Source organism: Equus quagga, chromosome 3, assembly GCF_021613505.1.
Source record: "Equus quagga isolate Etosha38 chromosome 3, UCLA_HA_Equagga_1.0, whole genome shotgun sequence".
NCBI lineage: Eukaryota > Metazoa > Chordata > Mammalia > Perissodactyla > Equidae > Equus > Equus quagga.
In genome coordinates, this window is record NC_060269.1 from 38,255,629 (window position 1) to 38,277,582 (window position 21,954).

The following is a 21,954-nucleotide window of genomic DNA, read 5'->3' on the forward strand; positions in this document are numbered from 1 at the left end:
ATGGAAGATCACCACTACATTGAAATTTCTTTCCTTTCCCTGGCATAAATGTCTACTGAATACGTCCTCTTTTCTGTGCTGAAAAAAAAAAATCATCATCTGCAGAGAAGAATGACAATACATTCATTAAAAAGCATCCATAAACACAAAAGGGATTCCTTTTTTATTTCATCGTTAGAATGTGTAAAAGGAAAGTTCAATTTTAAAAGGTTATAATAAATCAAGTTAAATTATAAATGAATTAAAGGTTGGTAAAATTGCTGACAACTCTCCCTAATCTCTGCCAATTAGTAAAATTGATCTTAAAAAAAAATAGCTAAAATCAAAATCTCAGAAAAAGAGAATAAATTCTCAAGTTCTTCAACAAAACTTATGTTATGCACACACATACAGTTTTTTACCATCATGAATTTTAAAAGCTATGAAGACTTTTTTCCCACAATTTTAAAAGTAAAATTAGATATTAAAAAAAAGAAATTAAAACGTATTCAATATCCTGAACAAATAACAATGAAACTGCTACTGTAATGGTCTTAAATATAACGCTGTCTAAATTGCTAGTACTTAGCTTTAAGAAAAGGAATTCTTTAAAATATATACTTAAATCCAAAACTTTAAAGAAAAGAAGCAGAAAGAGCTATAGCCTTGAATTTAAAATTAAATAATACATCAAATTTTTATCCAATTAAAAATTTAGGAGTTTTAAACTAGCATTTTGCCAAGGTTTTTGATGATTCTGAAGCAATACATCCAAAACAGCAAATACGAAGATACTTTATCATGCTTTGGGAGCAATTTGTGAATTCTTCTAACGACAAATTCAAAATTTCTCTACCTGAATAATGATTACAATGATACTTATAATCATTACAATGATGATGATGATAATAACCACTAATTATGAGGATACACTATTGTTAGGCACTGTTTTAAGAAAATACAGGTATCATTAACACATTTAATCCTTATACAATGATAGCTAGATACTACTGTTATCCTCATTTTAAAGATAAGAAAACTAAGGCACACAGAAATTAAGTAATTTACCCAAAGTCACACATCTATTAAGACAGGTAGACAAGATTGAAAGGCAGGCACCCTATGTTTTTAAACACTACACCATACTGCCTGTTTTTCCTGAGCCAGAATATTATGTGGATAATACATTCTAAAATCCTTACTTCAATAACTCATCTTCCTCATAACCAGACAAAATATATTTTATATTACATATGAAGATTTATATTATTTATATTATATATGAAGATTTTCTCCCTTTTTGCTCTCAAAAACAATGACATCATGTCTCCTTGAAGGCTGAGAAAAAGTAAACTTCAGAAACATGTTTTTAAAACTAGTAGTGAAATAGAGTACTACAAACACAACTCACTACACAAAAGCACATAATTTAATTAAATTTCAAAACTCTACAAACCGGTTATTTTAACATCAATAATCATAAAAAGCAAGATGAAAAATGTAAACTTTGTACAAGTGCTTAAGAATTGTAAATATCAAACGAAAAGACTGTTAAACAAGACTAAGTTCATAAACAATAAAGAAGGTAGATATTTCTCAATTCCAAACCTGGTATTCTTAAATTGACAGTAATTTAAGAAGAAAGCTACCTCCATGGTTCATGTAATCTAGCCTGACATCACTAAAGAGTGCAATCAAAACTTCACTGAAAATCTGAACATACATTAAATCAAGATCTTATAATTCTTCAAAACCTCTAAGAAACGTTTCCACATAATCAAAGGGCAATTCGAAGTTATATTCAACACCAAACAAACAAATCTAGTATTATATCACGGCCTGTAATGAAATATTCTTCGAACAATGTGTTTTCAACAATATAAACTTTAGGCTTTTTACAGTGACTTTCTTCTTAGTAGAAAAAGGTACTTTTTAAAAGTCCAAAAAAGAGGGGTAGTGGGAGAAACGGGTGAAGGTGCTCAAAGGGTACAAACTTCCAGTTATAAGATGAATAATTTTTAGGGATGTAACATACAACATGGTTACCACAGTTAACAATACTATACTGTATATCTGAAAACTGCTAAGAGAGCAGATCTTAACAGTTCTCACCACATAGACACAGAAAAAATTATAACTATGTCAAGTGATAGATGTGTTAACTAACCTTGTTGTGGTCATAATTTCACAATCTATACATATATCAAATCATTAAGTTGTACACTTTTATTTTTCACAATGTTACATGTCAATTACATCACAATAAAGCTGGAAAAACAAACAAAAAGTATACAAAATACATACGAGGATTCTGTATCTTTACTGAAGAATCAGGATCTGGATGCTGTTTATGTATAACTTGAGTACAAATCTGTTCTATAAGAATCTACAGAAGTAAAACAATAGATTGTGTTAGCATAATCACTGTATTACCATCACTATTAATGAACTTTAAGTACAGCACTAATAAACATTAAATATACAGGTCAATATTGTCAGGCTAAATATTTTCCGCTTTATATAAAATAAATAATTTCAACATATAACTCTATTTTTAGTTAATTATAAAACGAGACATCGAATAGTCAATACAATGGAGGAAATACTTAAACAGAGATGCTCACACTGTTTAATAATTCACAGGTTAATAGATTTATAAAGATGCAGCCACATCTCCTTTGTACATCAAATCTAAATGATCTTATTTTATCTAGAGACTATCAACCCAATTCTAAAGGCATTTTCATAGTAAGAAATTAGTAAGATTAAATTCTAACTACATTCCTACCTCAAACAGGACATTATACGTGGTCATTGTGATTAAATTTGTCTGAAGCATGAGTCTTTCAGCTAGCAATGAAAACAATCCATGTCCAAGCATGACTTCAGCTTTTCTTCTGCGATTACATAAAAAGAAATAATTAAATGCAGAGTTTTATTATTAACTATTTAGTATGCATGTTGGATGAAGGAGACAAAAATGTTTTACAAATTCCAACTCAGGAACTCTCCCAATTTTTTTCAACCTAGAACTTATAAGGCCACAAAATCTTTAAGTAGAGAAATACAAACTGCAATATAAGCACATCTAAAGTTAAAAAAAAAAAAAATACGAGACTGATTATGCCACAGCACAGCAAAAATCTCCACCAAAATCTTCAGAGCAATTATTTATTAATTGGTTGCTACTCTCCATCAGCACTGAGCTAAGCTCTACTATGAATAATCTAAAGCATAATAAGTAGTTAAGCAGAAAACCAATGTGGAGGAAAAGGTAGAAGAAATGTAAGAGATTAAGAAAATGAATACTGTGAAGATGAATATACCAAAATTAAACTTCCAAGCAAAAATTTAGAAACTGAAGGATCATAAACTTTAATTCTAACTCTGGGTTCATCAAATTTTTTCTGCACATGGCTGAATAGTAAATATGTTAGGCTTTGCAGACATATGTTCTCTGTAGCAGCAATTCAATGCTGCTGTTGTAACATGAAAACAGCCATAGATAATAAGGAAATAAACTGTTGTGGCTTTGCTCCAATATAACTTTATTTACAGGTAGCCAGCTGGATCCAACATAAAGAGCACAGTTTACTAACATTTTCCTACCACAAAAATTGTTAATTTTTATAATAAAACAATTCTGGTACAAGGAATGATATGTAGGATATAAACATCTACATTCAGCTAAGAAAAATACATGTGAGTTTCAGTTTTTAATTATATACATAGCAGAAACCACTATGTGACAAACACTCAGATTAATATGTCAGCTTTATAGTACAGATGAAGCAAATGATGATCAAGCCACCTAAAATGAAGTCTCAATGGTATCTAGAATTTATGCAATTTATACAAATGTATTCTCATAATGAACAAAAAATAAATGGAAAATTAAAATAATTTTCATATAAAACAAACATACTCCTGTTCCCACTTTATTTTTAATATACAGAAATGAGATTAAATTTATATGGCATTTTATGAATAAAAATAAAGAAAAGAAAGACTACAGGAATCACAGAATACAAACACTATTTCAGAGATTTATAAAATAAATAAGTAATATACAACAGGCCATTTTACATTTCATGCATACTCACTTTGGGGCCAGGTGTTTTAAAAAATAGCCCATTGCTTTGAGAGCTTGTACTCTTATTCCTTCGCTTGTTGATGCCATAAGTTTATACACAACACTGAATGAATTAAAATTAAAAAAGAATTACTCTGAGTATGTTTATCAAAAGTAATGATTTAAGATATACATATGTATATATATGTATTTTCACATGTATTTTCATACATTCATATGATTATAAATCTAATTTCAAGTAAGATCTGGGTGAATTTAATACACATTTCTGACATTTAAAAGCTTGCTTATCAACTATATGTTGTCTTCGAGAAACTCAGTTTAAATATAAAGACACACATAGATTAAATGAATGGAGAAAAATATGCCATGCCAACACTCATCTACAAAAACCAAGAGTAGCTACATTAGTTTTAGACAGAGCAGACTTCAAAGTAAGTTATCAGGGATAAAGAAGGGCTTTTACATAATGATGAAGGGGTCAATAAGCCAAGAAGACATAGCAGTCCTTAACGTGTATGCTCCTAACAACAAAGCCTAAAACTATGTGAGGCAAAAACCGAAAGAACTGCAAGGAGAAATAGATGAATTCACTATCATAGTTGGAAATTTCCACATTCCTCTCTAAGAAATGAACAGATCCAACAGGCAAAAAATCAGTAAGGACATAGCTGAACTCATCAACAAAATCAATCAACTAGATATAACTGACCTCTATAGACTACTTCATCCAACAACAGCAGAATACACATTTTTCTCAAGCTCACATGGAACAATCACCAGGTAGACCACATTCGGGGCCATAAAACACACCTAAACAAATGCAGACATTAGAAACTACGTAATGTTTGTTCTCAGACCACAATGGAATTAAACTAGAAATCAGTAACAGAAAGAGAGCTGCAGAATCTCAAAATACTTGGAGATTAAACAACAACTCTAAACATGTAGTTCAAAGAAACAATCTCAAGAAAAATTAAAAGCACTTTCAACAAAAGAAAAATGAAAGGGGCCGGCCCCATGGCCGAGTGGTTAAGTTCACGCACTCCGCTTTGGCAGCCCAGGGTTTTGCCAGTTTGGATCCTGGGCACAGACAAGGCACCGCTCATCAAGCCATGCTGAGGCAGCATCCCACATGCCACAACTAGAAGGACCCACAACTAAAAATATACAACTATGTACTGTTGGGCTTTGAGGAGAAAAAGGAAAAATAAAATCTTTAAAAAAAGAAAACTGAAAACACAATTTATAAAAATCTGTGGGATGCAGTGAAAGCAGGCTTACAGAGAAATTTATAGCACTGAATGCATATGTTAGAAAAGAAGATCTAAAATCAATAATTTAAGTTTCCACCCTAGTAAATTAGAAAAAGAAGAGAAAATTCAATCCAAAGTAAGCAAGAGAAAAGAAACAAGTGTTAGAGTAAAAATCAATGAAATTGAAAAAAGGAAATCAATGGAGAAAAATAACAAAACCAAAACCTGGTTCTTTGAAAAAAAAATCAATAAAATCAATGAGCTTCTAGCCAGGCTAACAAAGATAAAAGAGAGAAGACACACTTAACTAATATCAGAAGTGAAATGGGACATCATTACAAATCCCATGGACATATAAAGGATAATAAAGGAATACTATGAATAATTCTATGCCAACAAATTCTAAACATAGATAAAATGGAACAATTCCTTAAAAGACACAATATCCAAAACTCATACAATAAAAAATAAATGATCTGAATAGGCTTATATCTACTAAAAATTTTGAACCAATAATTAATAACCTTTCAAAATGCAAAGTACCAAGCCCAGATGAGTTCACTGATTAATGCTATCAAGTATTTAAAGAAGATATTATACCAGTTCTCTGTAACCTCCTTCAGAATATAGAAGCAGAAAGAATACTTCTTAACTCATTCTATGAGACACCATTACCTTACACCAAAACCAGAAAAAGACATTAGAGGGAAACTACAGACCAATCTCTCTCACTAATAAAGATTTAAAAACCATCAACAAAATATTAGCAAATGAAATTCAAAAAAGTGTAAAAAGAATTATATACCATGACCAAGTGAGATTCATCCCAGGTATGGAAGGTTGGTTCAACACTTGAAATGCATTTAATATAATTCATCACATCAACAGATAAGAAAGAAAAATTACTGATCATATCAGTAGAAGCAGAAAAAGCATTTGACAAAATCAAACACCCATTCATATTAAAAATTCTAAATAAAATAAGAATAGAAGGAAACTTTCTCAAGTTGATGAGGACTATCTATAAAAAACCTACAGATAATATAATACTTCATGGGAAGAAATTTGAAACTTTCCCATTAAGATCAGTTACAAGGAAAGAATGTCCCCTCTCACCATTCCATCTCAACGTCACACTGGAAGTTCTTGCTAAAGCAAATAAATGGTATAGAGATTATGAAGAAACACAAAATTGTCTTTGTTCACAGACGACATGATGTTCTATCAAGAAAATCTAGAAGAACTGACCAAAAAGTCATGGAACTAATAAGTAATTATAGAAGACTGCAGAATACAAAGTTAATACACAAAAGTCAACTGCTATCCTATATATCAACAATGAACAAGTGGAATATGAAATTTAAAACACAACAGCGGCCGGCTCTGTGGCCAAGTGGGTAAGTTCACACGCTCCACTTCAGCAGCCCAGGGTTTCACTGGTTCAGAGTCTGAGCGTGGACATGGCACCACTCATTAGCCCATGCTGAGGTGGTGTCCCACATGCTACAACTAGAAGGACCCACAACTAAAATATACACCTATGTGCTGGGGGGATGTGGGGAGAAAAAGCAGGAAAAAAAACAAAAGATTGGCAACAGTTGTTAGCTCATATGCCAAGCTTTAAAAAAATTAAAAACAAAAAAACACAATACCATTTACATTACCACCCAAAAAAATGAAACACTCATGTATATACCAACTAAAATACACACAAGATCTATATGAGAAAAACTACAAAACTGATGAACAAAATCAAAGAACTAAATAAATGGAGAGAAAATCCATGTTCATGGATAGGAAGACCCAGTATCTCAAGATCCCAGTCCTTCCCAACTTGATCTATAGATTCAATGTAATTGCAATCAAATCAGCAAGTTATTTTATAGATAACAGCAAACCATTCTAAAGTTTATATGAGGAGCAAAAGTCGAGAATAGTCAACAAAATATTCAAGGAGGAGAACAAAGTTGTAAGACTGATGCTATGTGACTTCAAGACTTACTATAAAGCTATAATCAAAGTAATCAAGACAGTGTAGTACTAACAAAAGAATAGACAAAGAGATCAATGGAACAGAAAGAGAACCTACAAAAAGACCCATGTAAATATAGTCAACCAATCTTTGACAAAGGAGAAGCAAAGGCAATACAATGGACCAAAGATACTGTTTTCAACAAATGATCCTGGAACAACTGAACATCTACATGCGAATAAATGAATCTAGACACAGACCTCGCATCCCTCATCAAAATTAACTCAAAATGGACCTAAACATAAAATGCAAAACTATAAAACTCCTAGAAGACAACATGGGAGAAAATCTAATTGACCTTGGTTATGGTGATGTGTTTTTGGATACAACACCAAAGACACAATCCACAAAAGAAATAATTGATAAGTTGGACTTCATTAAAATTAAAAATTTCTGCTCTACAAAAGAAAATATCAAGAGAATTAGAAGACAGACTGTGAGAAAATACTTGCAAAAGACACATCTGACAAAAGACTGTTACACAAAATAGATAAAAAATTCTTAAAACTCAACAATAAGAAAACAAACAATTTGATTAAAAAATGATGCAGCGGTTAAGTTCGCACATTCCACTTCAGTGGCCCGGGGTTCGCCGGTTCGGATCCCAGGAGTGGGCATGGCACTGCTTGGCAGGCCATGCTGCGGTAGGCATCCCACGTATAAAGTAGAGGAAGATGGGCATGGATGTCAGCTCAGGGCCAGTCTTCCTTAGCCAAAAGAGGAGGATTGGCAGCAGATGTTAGCTCAGGGCTAATCTACCTCAAAAAAAAAAAAAGGTGGGGCCAATGAATTGAGACACTTCATCAAAGAAGATATACACAGAGAGCAAATAAGCATGTAAGAAGATGCTCCATACTATATGTCATCAGAGAAATGCAAACTAAAATAACAATGACAAACCACTACACATCTATTAGAAAAGCCAAAATCCAGAAGACTAACAACACAAATGCTGGTGAGGACAGGGAGCAATAGGAACTCTCATTCATTGCTGGCGGGAATGTAAAATGATACAGCCACTTTGGAAGACAGTTTGATAGTTTCTTACAAAACTAAATATACTCTTACCATACAATCCAGGAATCACACTCCCTGGAATTTACCCAAAGGAGTTGAAAATTTATGTCCACAAAAAAACCTGCACATGCATGTTTACAGCAGCTTTAGTCATAATTGCCAAAACTTGCAAGCAATCAAGATGTCTTGCAATATGTATTCACATAATTAAACTGTAGATATCCAAATACTGGAATATTATTCAGCCCTAAAATAAACGAGCTATCAAGCCATAAAAAGACATGAAGGAAACTTAAATGCATATTACTAAGTGAAAGAAGCCAATCTGAGAAGGCTACATGATGTATGATTACAACTATATGACATTTTGGAGAGGGCAAATTTTCTATGAAAACAGCAAAAGATCAGTGGTTACCAGGGCTTGGGGGGCAAGTAGGGGGTGTAGAGAAGGGATGAAGAAATGGTGCACAGAGGATTTTTAGAGCAGTGAAAAGACTCTGCATGATACCATAATGACGGATGCATGCCACTATCCATTTGTCCAAATCCACAGAAGGCATAACATCAAGAAGGAACCATAGGGGCCGGCCCGGTGGCGCAGCGGTTAAGTGTGCACATTCTGCTTCTCAGTAGTCTGGGGTTCGCCAGTTCGGATCCTGGGTGCAGACATGGCACCACTTGGCATGCCATGCTGTGGTAGGCATCCCACATATAAAAAAAAGTAGAGGAAGATGGGCACAGATGTTAGCTCAGGGCCAGGCTTCCTCAGCAAAAAAGAGGAGGACTGGCAGTAGTTACCAGGGCTAATCTTCCTCGAAAAAAAAAAAAAGAATGAACCATAATGTAAACTATGGACTTTGGGTGATTATGATGTATCAAGGTAAGTTCATCAACTGTATCACTGGGGATGTTGATAATGGAGGAGGCAATACATACGTAGGAGCAGAGGGTATATGAGAAATCTCTAAACCTTCTCAATTTTCTTGTAAACATAAAATGGCTCTTAAAAAAATCTGCTTGTCTCACACTAGTTATTGTTCCTTTTAATGAAGACTAAGAAATGAGAACAAATTGGAATATTTAGGAACTACAGTGACTTTTCCATGCGTGTACTTTTACAAACTATATGGCATAACGCTAGCTTTGAGATATATTTTTTCTCTACTACAGGCTTACCAATACCCTGTGGAGGTTACCAACATCTTTTTTTAAGTCAATACATAGAAATTATCGTTTAATGGTCACATATATTTAAATTTGTATATAATTCTCATCATGCAAAGCAAGGGAAGAGGGTAATGAATAATAACGACAACAGGTAATAAATGATAACCAAAACTAATTACAAAAGTAAAAAGATTTAAAGAACAAAGATACCTAAAAATAAATTTCACATTCAATTCTCAAAAGTTATATAGTAGTATAAATTAACTTTTTAAAAAACCTCTGAGGCCATTCAGCCATAGGCCACTGATTTGAGTAAAAGCAAAATTTGAGTATAACAAAAATTTGAGTTTTATAAACAAAGTTCAAGTGATTCATTATAGCATTTCTTTCTTCACAAACACTTTGAAAAAAATTGGAAACTTTTTATGACTGTTTTAAAATATTAACATTATCAAGTATCTTTCTAGATAAAAATTTTACTGTTTAATAACTATCTGGAAAAAAAAAGAATTATGAACAAAAAAAGAAGGATCCTCAGAAAAGGAAATAGATGTTTGTTTCCTCTTAAAATATGAATTAAAAGCACCTAATTTCATAACACATTGTAATCTCATAAAATGAGACATCTGAAACTAGTCATTTCTTAATTCAAATTGTATTAACAAAACTATAACAGTCTATCATTAGGCTAATACCAATATATTTATAAATTTCTTGCCTTCAATGATTTAAATTAAGTAAAATAAAAGTCATATTAATTGTTTATAAAAGAAATATTAACAGAAGTTTAACACTGGTTTGAAAACCGCAACACTCTAAGATATTTTAACATAGCAAAAATCTGTTTGCTATAGCTTAAATTAACAAATATCTTTGGCTAAAATCACAATGATTTCATCAAAAGAAGAGCTCCAAATACAACTGTCTAATCACTTCCAAAAGTTTTATTAGGATTACTAACATGAAAGACAAAAACGACTTGAATTAGATCTATAAGCCTATTATTTATTCTACAACAACTTTTAAATGTTGAACCTTTCTCACTAAAGCAGAATCCAATTAGCTTATTTGATCTACTACACAAAACCACTAAATTTTGTAAAACTTAAGCGAGTCTATTTCTCAAAGTTTAGTCCCTATTTAATACAAAAAATATTCCTTATATAACAGGAGAAAAATCCCAGACTGCTTCAATGACATTTATATATTTTCCTAGTTATAAAAAAAATTTATAAACACATGTACATTTCTCTATTGGAAACACAGAAAAGTATGAGGAAGATAAACTAGCAGTGGTGATCTAGTGGTTAAGATCCAGCACTCTCACCGCTGCCACTCGGGTTTGTCCACCGGTCAGAAAACCACACCACCCCTCCGTGAGTTAACATACTTCGGTGGCTGCATGTTGCTGTGATGCTGAAAGCCATGCCACCGATATTGCAAATACCAGCAGGGTCACCCATGGTGGAGAGGTTCCAGCGGAGCTGCCAGACTAAGAGAGACCTGGCCACCCACTGCCGAAAAAACTGGCCATGAAAACCCTATGAATAGCAGGAGAGCATTGTCTGATATAGTGGTGGAAGGCGAGAGGATGGCAGAAGACAGGGCAGGGTTCCACTCTGATGTACACAGGGTTGCTAGGAGTTAGAATTGACTTGACGGCGCTAACAACAAAAAATAAAAAAGATAATATGTGGTAACCCATAAGGAGTACTAATAAAATTGGGGAATATTTTCATGTAATCTATTGCACTCTGATTATACACATATAAAGAAATATGTATAGAGATTCTATATATGTCTATCTTTTAAATTTGAATTACTGTGGCATGTACACTATCACATTTTCAATGAAGGAAATAGTATTTAGGTAATAGAAAAACTAGAAAGAATAATTTCAATAGTTACAGATTATTTCAATCTGTTTACAGATATTAGAAGATACAATAAAAGCTCATTAACCTAGACGCCAAAAATTAAAAATTTAGAACTTAAAGTCTAAGCAGGGCATATGATGTAACTGACACTGAATCAGAAAACACAGTCAATTCTAAGGAAGATAAGTGCTCCAAGATATCTAAGATAATATTTAAATGATGTGATGGTAGAGATGAATTCATGTTTAACAAATAAAAGTAGAAATTTCTGTCATCTGATGGAAATTAAATTGCCACTTATAATTTGGAAATGCTACTTTTGCAGTCTGACATTCCTTTATTTTGTACCAACAAAGACTACCCTTTCTCCAATTTTCTCCAGTTTTTTCAGTTTGAACCTATGTTATACACCGTTTCACTTTCAGTTAATAAGAAAGCGTCACTAAATCCACCTCTGCTCTTTTCATGTTGGCCTTTAAAAATTATGGTACTATATATATTAGATATCAATGTATCCAAAAACAGACAATGAAATTATGTAGCAATACTCCATATGGATTTCCTCTCTCTCTTTAAATCATATAAAAAAAAGGAAAGAAAAAGAAAAAGAGCCACAAGTTAGAAAATTTCATACTGAATTTTTGGACCCAAGGTCTATTTCCACAGAATTCCAATGAGATTAAAGGAACTACTCATCATTTCCAAGTTATTTTTAACCTATATAACTAATATAAATATTTAATAAATCTCTTTATCTCGTGTTTAAAAGTAACTGAACCACATACATTTTAGATGAGACTAATCACATTTCCATATATTAGTCTAAGTTACAGACTTTTCATTTGTTTACAAGTAACAAATAAAAGACTGAAAAAGTACCAAAATTTAAAACATACTACCAAAACAAATTAGGGGGAATGACTTCTACTAATGCCAACAGGGCAGTCAGCATCTTCCCTCGAAAAAAAGAAAGAAAAAACACTAAACAAAACTTTCACATGGAGGGGGTCGACCTGGTGGTGTAGAGGTTAAGTTCGTGCACTCAGCTTCGGTGACCAGGGGTTACAGGTTCAGATCCCAGGCAGAGACCTAGCACCACTCTTCAAGCCAGGCTGTGGCAGCATCCCATATACAAAATAGAGGAAGACTGACACAGATATTAGCTCAGCAACAATCTTCCTCAAGCAAAAAAAGGAAGATTGGCAGCAGACGTTAGCTCAGGGCTGATCTTCCTCACAGAAAAAAAAAAAGTTTAAAAAAATTTTTCACATGGAACCATTAGCAAAGTGGAAATCAACCAGAGAAAGAACAAATTGAGAAGCATTTATGCTTGAGAAACTGATACAGATTGAGGTAAGAAAACCAAGAGGCAGTGACCTTGTTGATGGGGCTAACTCCTAAACCACTACCTCAGTTTAGTTGGTGAGAAATATAGTTTTACCAGCGTAGGGCTCACAGCAAAATGCAACAGTGTTACATTCAGAGGGGCAGACTTGATTCAGGGTAAGGAATGAAAATCGGAGTTTTCCAGGTGAAAGTGGCAGACTGGGTTACAAACAAAAGGGGAAAATTTGCAGCCTTGCTCAATCAATGTTTCAGCAGTCAAAATTAACAGTTAACAGCAGACCAGAAAGAAATTTAACAGGCAGATACTAAAAGTGAGAGTCATAGGACTGAGATTAAGTTCTCCACAAATACCCAGCTGACTGGGAAGGTACATATGTATAGGAGAGACATGAGCCGCTGACTGAAAAGAGAAAGCCAAGGGAGACTAGAGAAGTAGATACAACTTCAAGTGCAATTCCTAAACACACACAGATCATGAAAGAGTGTGGACCTTATGAGCCTAAGGTATGTGATCACACTTCTACCTAAATCATTGGTTGGCATCTAAGACATGTAGAAACACAGGCAACCCTAAGACTCCTGGGAAGGAAGGAAGGAATGAAGAAACAAAGGGAGGGAGGGAGTGCGGGTGAAAGAAAAAGAAAGAATATAATAAAAAATAATGAGCAGAGAAACCAGAAGCTGCACACTACGGAGAAGACAAAACATGGAGATTGGAGAAGGCAAATTACTAAAACAAACAAAAAAACAAAAAACCAATAACACATGGAAAAACAAAACACAGTCCAGAGTTGCTATAAAATTTATCCAAAATGCTCAGTTTTCAACCAAAATTACTACACATGCAAAGGAACAAAAAAAAATGTGACTCAATCAGGAAAAAAGCAGTCAATCAAAAATGACTCACAAGGCCCAAATGTTTAGATTTTACAAAGACTTCAAAAGATATGTAATAAATATGTTCTACAAATTTAAAAAGGTCATGTTTAAAAAATTAAAAGAAAACAGATTAACAATGAGTTAGCGATTAGGAAATTTCAATAGAGACAAACTATAAAACAGCACCAAATGGAAATTCTAGAGTTGAAAAGTACATTAAGCAAAATCAAAAATTCACAAGAGGTGCTTAACAGCAGATTCAGATGGCAAAAGAAAGAATCTGTGACCTTCAAGAGAGATTAATAGAAATTATCCCATCTGAAGAACAGAGAAAATAAAGATGAAAGAAAAATTAACAAACCTTTAGAAACCTGTGAGACAATGTAGTACACACATACCTCATTTATTGCACTTAGCAGATATTGCATTTTTCACAAATTAAGTTTGTGGCAAGACTGCATCAAGCAAGTCTGTCGACGCCATTTTTCCCCATAGCATTTGCTCACTTCGTGCCTCCCTGTCACATTTTGATAATTCTCATAATATTTCAAACTTTTTCATTATTATTATATTTGTTATAGTGATCCGTGATCAGTGATCTTTGATCTTACTACTATAACCATTTTGGGGCCACAAACTGTGACCATAAAAGATGGCGAACTTAACCAATAAATGTTATATGTGTTCTGACTGATGCACCAGTTGGCTGTTCCCCCATCTCTCTCTCTCCCTCTTCTCGGGCCTTCCTATTCCTTGAGACAAAACAATATTGATTAGGCCAGTTAACAACCCAACAATGGCCTCTAGGTGTTTAAGTGAAAGGAAGAGTCTCAAATCTCTCACTTTAAATCAAAAGCTGGAAATGATTAAGCTTAGTGAAGTAGGCATGTTGAAAGCCAAGAGAGGCTGAAAGCTAGGCCTCTTGCACCAGTTAACCAAGTTGTGAATGCAAAGGAAAAGTACTTGAAGGAAATTAAAAATGCTACTCCAGTGAACACAGGAATGATAAGAAAGCATAAAGCCTAATCCTGATATGGAGAAAGTTTTAGTGGTCTGGATAGAAGATCAAATCAGCCACAACATTCCCTTAAGGCAAAGCCAAATCAAGAGCAAGGCTCTAACTCTCTTCTATCCTGTGAAGGCTGAGAGAGGGTAGGAAGCTGCAGAAGAAAAGTTTAAAGCTACCAGAGGTTGGTTCATGAATTTTAAGGAAAGAAACCATCTCTATAACATAGAAGTGTAAGGTGGAGCAGCAAGTGCTGATGTAGAAGCTGCAGCAAGTTATCCAGAAGATTTAGCTAAGATAATTAATGAAGGTGGCGACATTAAACAATAGATTTTCAATATAGATGGAACATCCTTATATTGGAAGAAGATGCCATCTAGGACTTTCATCACTAGAGAGGAGAAGTCAATGCCTGGCTTCAAAGCTTCAAAGGACAGGCTGACTCTTTTGTTAGGGGCTCAAGCGGCCGGTAACTTTAAGTTGAAGACAGCGTTCACTTACCATTCTGAAAATCCTAGGCCCTGAAGAATTATGCTAAATCTACTCTGCCTGTGCTCTATAAATGGAACAACAAAGCCTGGATGACAACACATCTGTTTACAACATGGTTTACTGAATATTTTAAGCCCACTGTTGAGACCTACTGCTTAGAAAAAACACTTCTTTCAAAATATTATTGTTCATTGACAATGCACCTGGTCACCCAAGAGCTCTGATGGAGATGTACAATGAGATGAATGTTGTTTTCATGCCTGCTAATACAACATCCATTCTTCAGCCCGTGAATCAATGAGTAATTTCAACTTTTGAGTCTTATTCAAGAAACACAATTCACAAGGCTATAGCTGCCACAGATAGGGAATCCTCTGATGGATCTAGGCAAAGTAAATTGAAAACCTTCTGGAAAGGATTCAACATTCTCGATTCCATTACGAACATTCATGATTCACGAGAAGAAGTCAAAATATCAAGAGTAACAGGGCTTTGGAAGAAGTTGCTTCCAATCCTCATGGATGACTTTGACAAGTTCAAGACTTCAGTGGAGGAAGTAACTAGAGCTGTGGTAGAAACAGCAAGAGAACTAGAATTAGAAGTGGAGCCTGAAGAGGTGACTGAATTGCTGCAATGAGAGTTGCTTCTAATGGATGAGCAAAGAAATTGGTTTCTTGATATGGAATCTATTCCTGGTGAAGACGCTGTGAAGACTGTTGAAATGACAACAAAGTATTTAGAATATCATATAAACTTAGTCAATAAAGCAGCAGCAGCAGTGTTACAGAGGATTGACTCCAATATTGAAGGAAGTTCTACTGTGGATAAAACGCTATCAAACAGCATCAAATGCTACAGAGAAGTAGTTCACAAAAGGAAGAGTCAATAAATGTGGCAAATTTCACTGTAGTCTTATTTTAAAAAGTTGCCACAGCCATCCCAGCCTTTAGCACCACCACCCTGATCAGTCAGCAGCCATCAACATCAAGGCAAGAGCCTCCACCGGCAAAAATATAACTCACTGAAGGCTCACATGATGGTTAGCATTTTTTGACAATAAAGTATTTTTTTAATTGAGGTATGTATATTGCCTTTTTTAGATATAATGCTATTGCACACTTAAAAGACTACAGTATCGTGTAAACATAATTTTTTGTTTGTTTGTTTTTAATTGCTTTTTCTCCCCAAGACCTCCCAGCACATAGTTGTATATTTTAGTTGTGGGTCCATCTAGTTGTGGCATGTGGGATGCCGCCTCATCAACATGTCCTGATGAGTGGTGCCACATCCACGCCCAGGATCTGAACTGGTGAAACCCTGGGCCACCGAAGCAGAGTGCACGAACTTAACCACTCGGCCACAGGGTCGGTCCCCTAAACATAAGTTTTATATGTACTGGGAAGCCAAAAAATTTGTGTGACTTGCTTTATTGCAATGTTTGCTTTATTGCGGTGGTATGGAACTGAACCTGCAATATTTCCGAGGCATGCTTGTATTCCAACATAGGTAAAATACAAGTGCTAAAAAAAAGAAGAATGGGTTAGGAAAAAAATATCTAAAGAAATTATGTGAAAAAACTTCCAAAATTTGATGAAAAAACATTAACATGCATATCCAAGAACTTACTAAACCACAAAAGATTAAAAACAAAGAGAATCACAACTAAATAAAACATAGTCAAAATCTAAACACAAAGAAAAAATCTCAAAAGCAAGAGAAAATTAACTCAAGACATACAGAAGAACAACAATATAATACATGACTGACATCTCATCACAAATACTAGAGACCAAAAGTCAATGGAACCACAGTCAAAGTGCTAACAGAAAGAAAACTATTCATTAAGATTTTATATTCAGCATAATTATTGCCCAAAAACAAAAGCAAATAAAAATATTCCCAGATAACCAGCCTGAGAAAATTGATTGCTAGCAGACATGTCTTGCAAGAAAAAATAAAGTCCACCAAGATGAAAAGAAATACAATAATATTATAAAACCATTAAATAGAAAATAATTTTTAAAAAAGAAAACTACAAAATCAATGGGTGGGGCCAGCCCAGTGGTGTAGTGGTTAAGTTTGCACGCTCTGCTTTGGCAGCCCGGGGTTCGCAATTTGGATCCCAGGTACAGACCTACACACCACTCATCAAGCCATCCTGTGGCAGCATCCCACGTACAAAATAGAGGAAGACTGCCAAGATGTTAGCTCAGGGACAATCTTCCTCAAGCAAAAAGAGGAACAATGGCAACAGATGTTAGCTCAGGGACAATCTTCTTCACCAAAAAAGTCAACAGGGTTACTGGTCCAACCAAGATAGAGTAAGCCTAATACAGCCTCTCTGTCTTGAGTATTAGAACTAACTATGGAAAAGAATACAAAAAGCAATTTCCTAAGTACTCTGAAGACTAAACAAAATGAGATGCATCAGTGTAGGTGAGTTAAAACTTGGAAAAATACCCATTGTGGAGGTAAGAGTCTCAATTTCTACTTTTCTCTTGTAAATCTGACCTAAGAGTGGACCCCCTGGTCTCAGAGTTGGATGTCAGAAGCTCAGGTGCATAATATTCAAAGAAAAATTATCCTCTAGTTAGAGGAACTAAGAAAATGGGTCTCCATAGGATAGATAGGGTAGGGCAAGTCCTGAATAGGAGCAAATGGGAAAGAAGGAATCCTCAAAAATCTGCATAAAAACCCACAAAAGCCCTAAACTGACCCAAGATATGCACATATGTAGGGCATACCCAGACCAGAATAGCAAAGTCTTTCTAAATTGAAAGAAGATTTGAATTATCACTGGATTCTCAGCCTAATCCCCAAGTGGTACATGTGCAAGAAAGACCCAAAGCAGGACAACAGATTTTTTAAATGAAGTGACACTGGAACCACCACCCACAGAGGACAGGTATAACTTAAAGTCTGACCCTTTCTGCTAAAAAAAATTAAAAAAACAAAATTAACACTTGTCAGAAGATTATAACAAGACACAGAGTTTATAAAAGATAACACTTGCAACGTCCAGGACACAGTAAAAAAAATTACTCAACATACAAAGAACCAAAAAAATGTGACCCTTTCTCATAGGAAAAGACAATGAACAGATGCTGATGAGATGGGCAAATTTCTAAAATTATCATACAAAGCTTTTAAAAGAGGTATTATAACTACACTCCAGAAGGTAAAGATAAACACGGTTAAATGGTTCCAAAAATAGAGCTCTCATCAAAAAAAAAGCAAAAGTATAAAAATTAACCATATTGAAATTATACATTTGAAATCTTCAATAACTGAAATAAAATATTCATGAGACAGGCTCAATATCAAAACAGAAAAAGGCAAAGAAAAAGTTCATAGATGTGAATATCAGGTTTATCAAACATATCAAGTTTCTATATCAACAGAAAGCATCAAATGTGAAGAACAAAGAGAAAAAAGATTGAAATAAACTAAAAAGAGATTTAAGGAGATGTGCATCAAAAGTTCTAATGTTCACGGCACTAGAAACACAACATGAAAAGAGAAAGATATAACTGAAACAAAAAAAATTTCTCAAAATAAGGGCTTAAAACTTCCCAAATTTGGTGATAAGAACAAAGAAAACCATAATGAAATTGTACGGGGTGGGGGAAGGGAGCTAAAGAACATGTCTTGCAAGCAAGTACAAAAGTCTAGTACATTATATTTAGCAAAGAAAGATTTCAATTACCTTAGATTTCTCATTAGAAACCATAGATGCCTGGAGACAGTGGGAAAATATTTTAAAGTACTTAAAAAAGAACTAGAAACACAGATTCTACATGCAGCAAAAATATCCTTAGGTGATGAAGGCCAAATAAGAACATTTTCAGAGGAAAAACTAAGAAATTACATTTCCAGCAAAACTGCTCAACAAAAGGTACAGCCCCAGTGGCCTAGTGGTTAAGTTCAGCACACTCCACTTCAGCAGCCTGGGTTCAGTTCCCAAGTACAGACCGACAACACCCATCTATCATTGGCCATCCTGTAGTGGTGGCTCACATATGAAAAAAGAGGAAGACTGACAACAGATATTAGCTCAGAGTGAAACTTCCTCAGCAAAAACAAAAACAAAAACAAAAATAAAAAACCCAAAAAACTGCTCCACAACCAATGCTAATTGAGTTCTTAAGGAATGAAGGAAGAGCAAAAAAATTATAACTATCTGGATAAATATAAAAGTTTGTTCTCTTAAATTCTTTAAACTACATAAAACAAGTGAAACTAAAAATTATAACATTGTCTAGAGAGGCTTACAATACATTAGATGTAATAAGGAACAACAGTGGAAGTTAAAGGGATCAATATAGTTGCAGTGGCTCTATATTTTACTCAAAAAAGTAAAACATGAACTCTAAATGGACTGTGAAATCTCTAGAGAAACCACTAAAAAAATTACACAGGGACAGATCCAAAACCAATAGATTAATGTTAAAAGAATACTAAAAGAATTTAATTACAAAGAACACAGGAAAGGGAAACAGAAAAAAATTACACTTGGACAAATAAATAAAATGCTAGATGAAAATAAAGCCATATCAATAATTACATTAAAAGTAAACAGATTGTGTTTAGACTTAAACACAACGAAAAGACTGAGTTTCTCAGAGTACATTTAAAAAAATAAAACATACAACTATACTTGTGTATTACTCATGATTATCCACAGAAGGAAAACCAACAGGATGTGTATACATAGAGAGAGATTCATTTTAAGGAACTGGCTCATGCAATTGTGGAGGCTTACTAAATCCAAAATCTTCAAGGCAGACAAGTACTCTGGACATTGAGGAAAAAGCTCTAGTTCAAGCCCAAAGGCATTCTGTTGGCAGAATTTCCTTTTCTTGGGGAAGAGGTAAGTCTCTGCTCTATTAAGGGCTCCAACTGATTTAATGAGGCCCATCCACATAGTTGACAGTAACTTGATTTACTCAAAGTCCACCAATTTAAATAACGATCTCATCCAAAATATACCTTTATAAAAATATCCAGAATAATGTTTGACCAAATATCAAGGCACTGTGACCCTGCCAAGCTGACACAAAATTAGCCATCACACTTGTGTCAACAAGAAATTCAATTAAATATAAAGATACAGATAAATTAATAAAAGGATGGGAAAAAAGATATACCATGCAAACCCAAAGCAAAAGAAAGCTGGATTAGCTATATAAATATCAAACTAGGTAGATTTCAGATCCAGAGATATTTCCAGGAATAAAAAAGGAAATAACAATTATAAAAGCACCAATTTCCCAGAAAGACATAAAAATCTTAAAGATGGACTTAATATCAGACTTAAAATACAAGAAGTAAAAAAATGATAAAACTGCAAAGAAAGAAAAATAGGAGAAACACAATTATAGTTAGAGATTTCAACAATCATATCTCAATAAATGATAGAACATGTAGAGAAGCCTCAATAACGACAGATGATTTGAAGAACATTATCAACCAACTGAACCTGTTTCACATTTACAGAACACTCCATCCAACAACATCAGAATACACATACTTTTCCACTGTGCATGGAACATTTACTGAGATATACCATATTCTGGACCATAAAGTAAGTCTCAATAAATCTAAAAATATTCAGGTCACACAAAGATGCTCACAGACTACAACAGAAATAAATTAAAATTCAAACATAAAAACATCTCTGAAACACACTTCTAAACAAAACATGGATAAAACAAGAACTGAGAGGAAAAATAAAAGTATTTTGAACTGAGTAAAAATGAGAAGAAACTAAAAGTGCTTTAGGAAGAAATTTATAGCACTAAACATGCCTACATTCAAAAACAAGATCTCAAAACAGTAACAATCAATAAATCTGATCAACCTCTAGCCAGACTGATCAGGAAAAAAAGAAAGAAGAAAAATTATTAATATGAGCAATGAGAGAGGTGACATCACTACAGGCTCTTCAGATATTTAAATGAAATTAAGGGAACAACTTTATATCAATAAATTTAACAGTTTAGACAAAATAGACAATTTCTTGATAGATAAAAACTTAATAAGGCTCATCAAAGAAACAGATAACCTAAACAGCCCTACATCTATTAAAGAAATTGAATTTGTACCTAAAAATACCCCTAGAAAGAAAGTTTCACACCTAGATAAGTGCACCAGTAACTTTTAGCAATCATTTAAAAAATTAATAATAATAATTCTATACAAACTCTTCAAGAAAATTGAACAGTAGCAAATATTTCCAAATCATTCTATGAGGCCAGCATTTACTCTGACATTTTAATCAGCAGACTTTGAGTAAAGCAGATTATCCTCCATAATGTGGGTGGGCTTCATCCAATCAGTTGAAGGACTTAATAGAAAAAAGACTGACTTCCCTAGAGCAACAGGGACTCCAGCTAGCAGACTATCTTTAGACTCAAACTGTAACATCAACTCTTACCTGAGTCTCCAGGCTGTCAGCCTACCCTGCAAATTTTGGACTTGTCAGCCTCCACAATCACATAAGCCAATTCCTTAAAATAAATCTCAATATCTCTCCAACTCTTTCTCTTTCATACACACATACACACACACACACACACACACAACCTTTTGGTTTTGTTTCTCTGAAAAATTCTGAAAATACACTCCTTAAGTATAATATATAAAGTCATCTTCTATCTTATACAGAATAAGTATTGAAAGGTACCAAATAAAGGATTTGTAACGAGAAATGATGGGGAAAATTTATTATAACTAGATCATTAAATTAGTTACTGTAGCTGATCATCCAGCAAAGTAGTTGTTAACTTTTGTGGCCCAAAAACATTTTC

At 33.9% G+C, this 21,954-nt stretch overlaps 1 protein-coding gene across 4 annotated transcripts in view; it reads right to left on the bottom strand.

The window, feature by feature from the left end:
* LRBA (LPS responsive beige-like anchor protein) overlaps window positions 1-21,954 on the bottom strand; it is a 710,247-nt gene that overhangs the window by 558,068 nt on the left and 130,225 nt on the right. For all 4 annotated transcript variants that reach the window (XM_046655938.1, XM_046655936.1, XM_046655939.1 and 1 more), the window contains exons 18-20: window positions 4,083-4,175; window positions 2,768-2,876; window positions 2,284-2,365 (exon numbers count right to left, since the gene is read on the bottom strand). In XM_046655938.1, coding sequence (XP_046511894.1) covers window positions 2,284-2,365; window positions 2,768-2,876; window positions 4,083-4,175 — 284 coding nt within the window. The remainder of the gene's footprint in view (window positions 1-2,283; window positions 2,366-2,767; window positions 2,877-4,082; window positions 4,176-21,954) is intronic.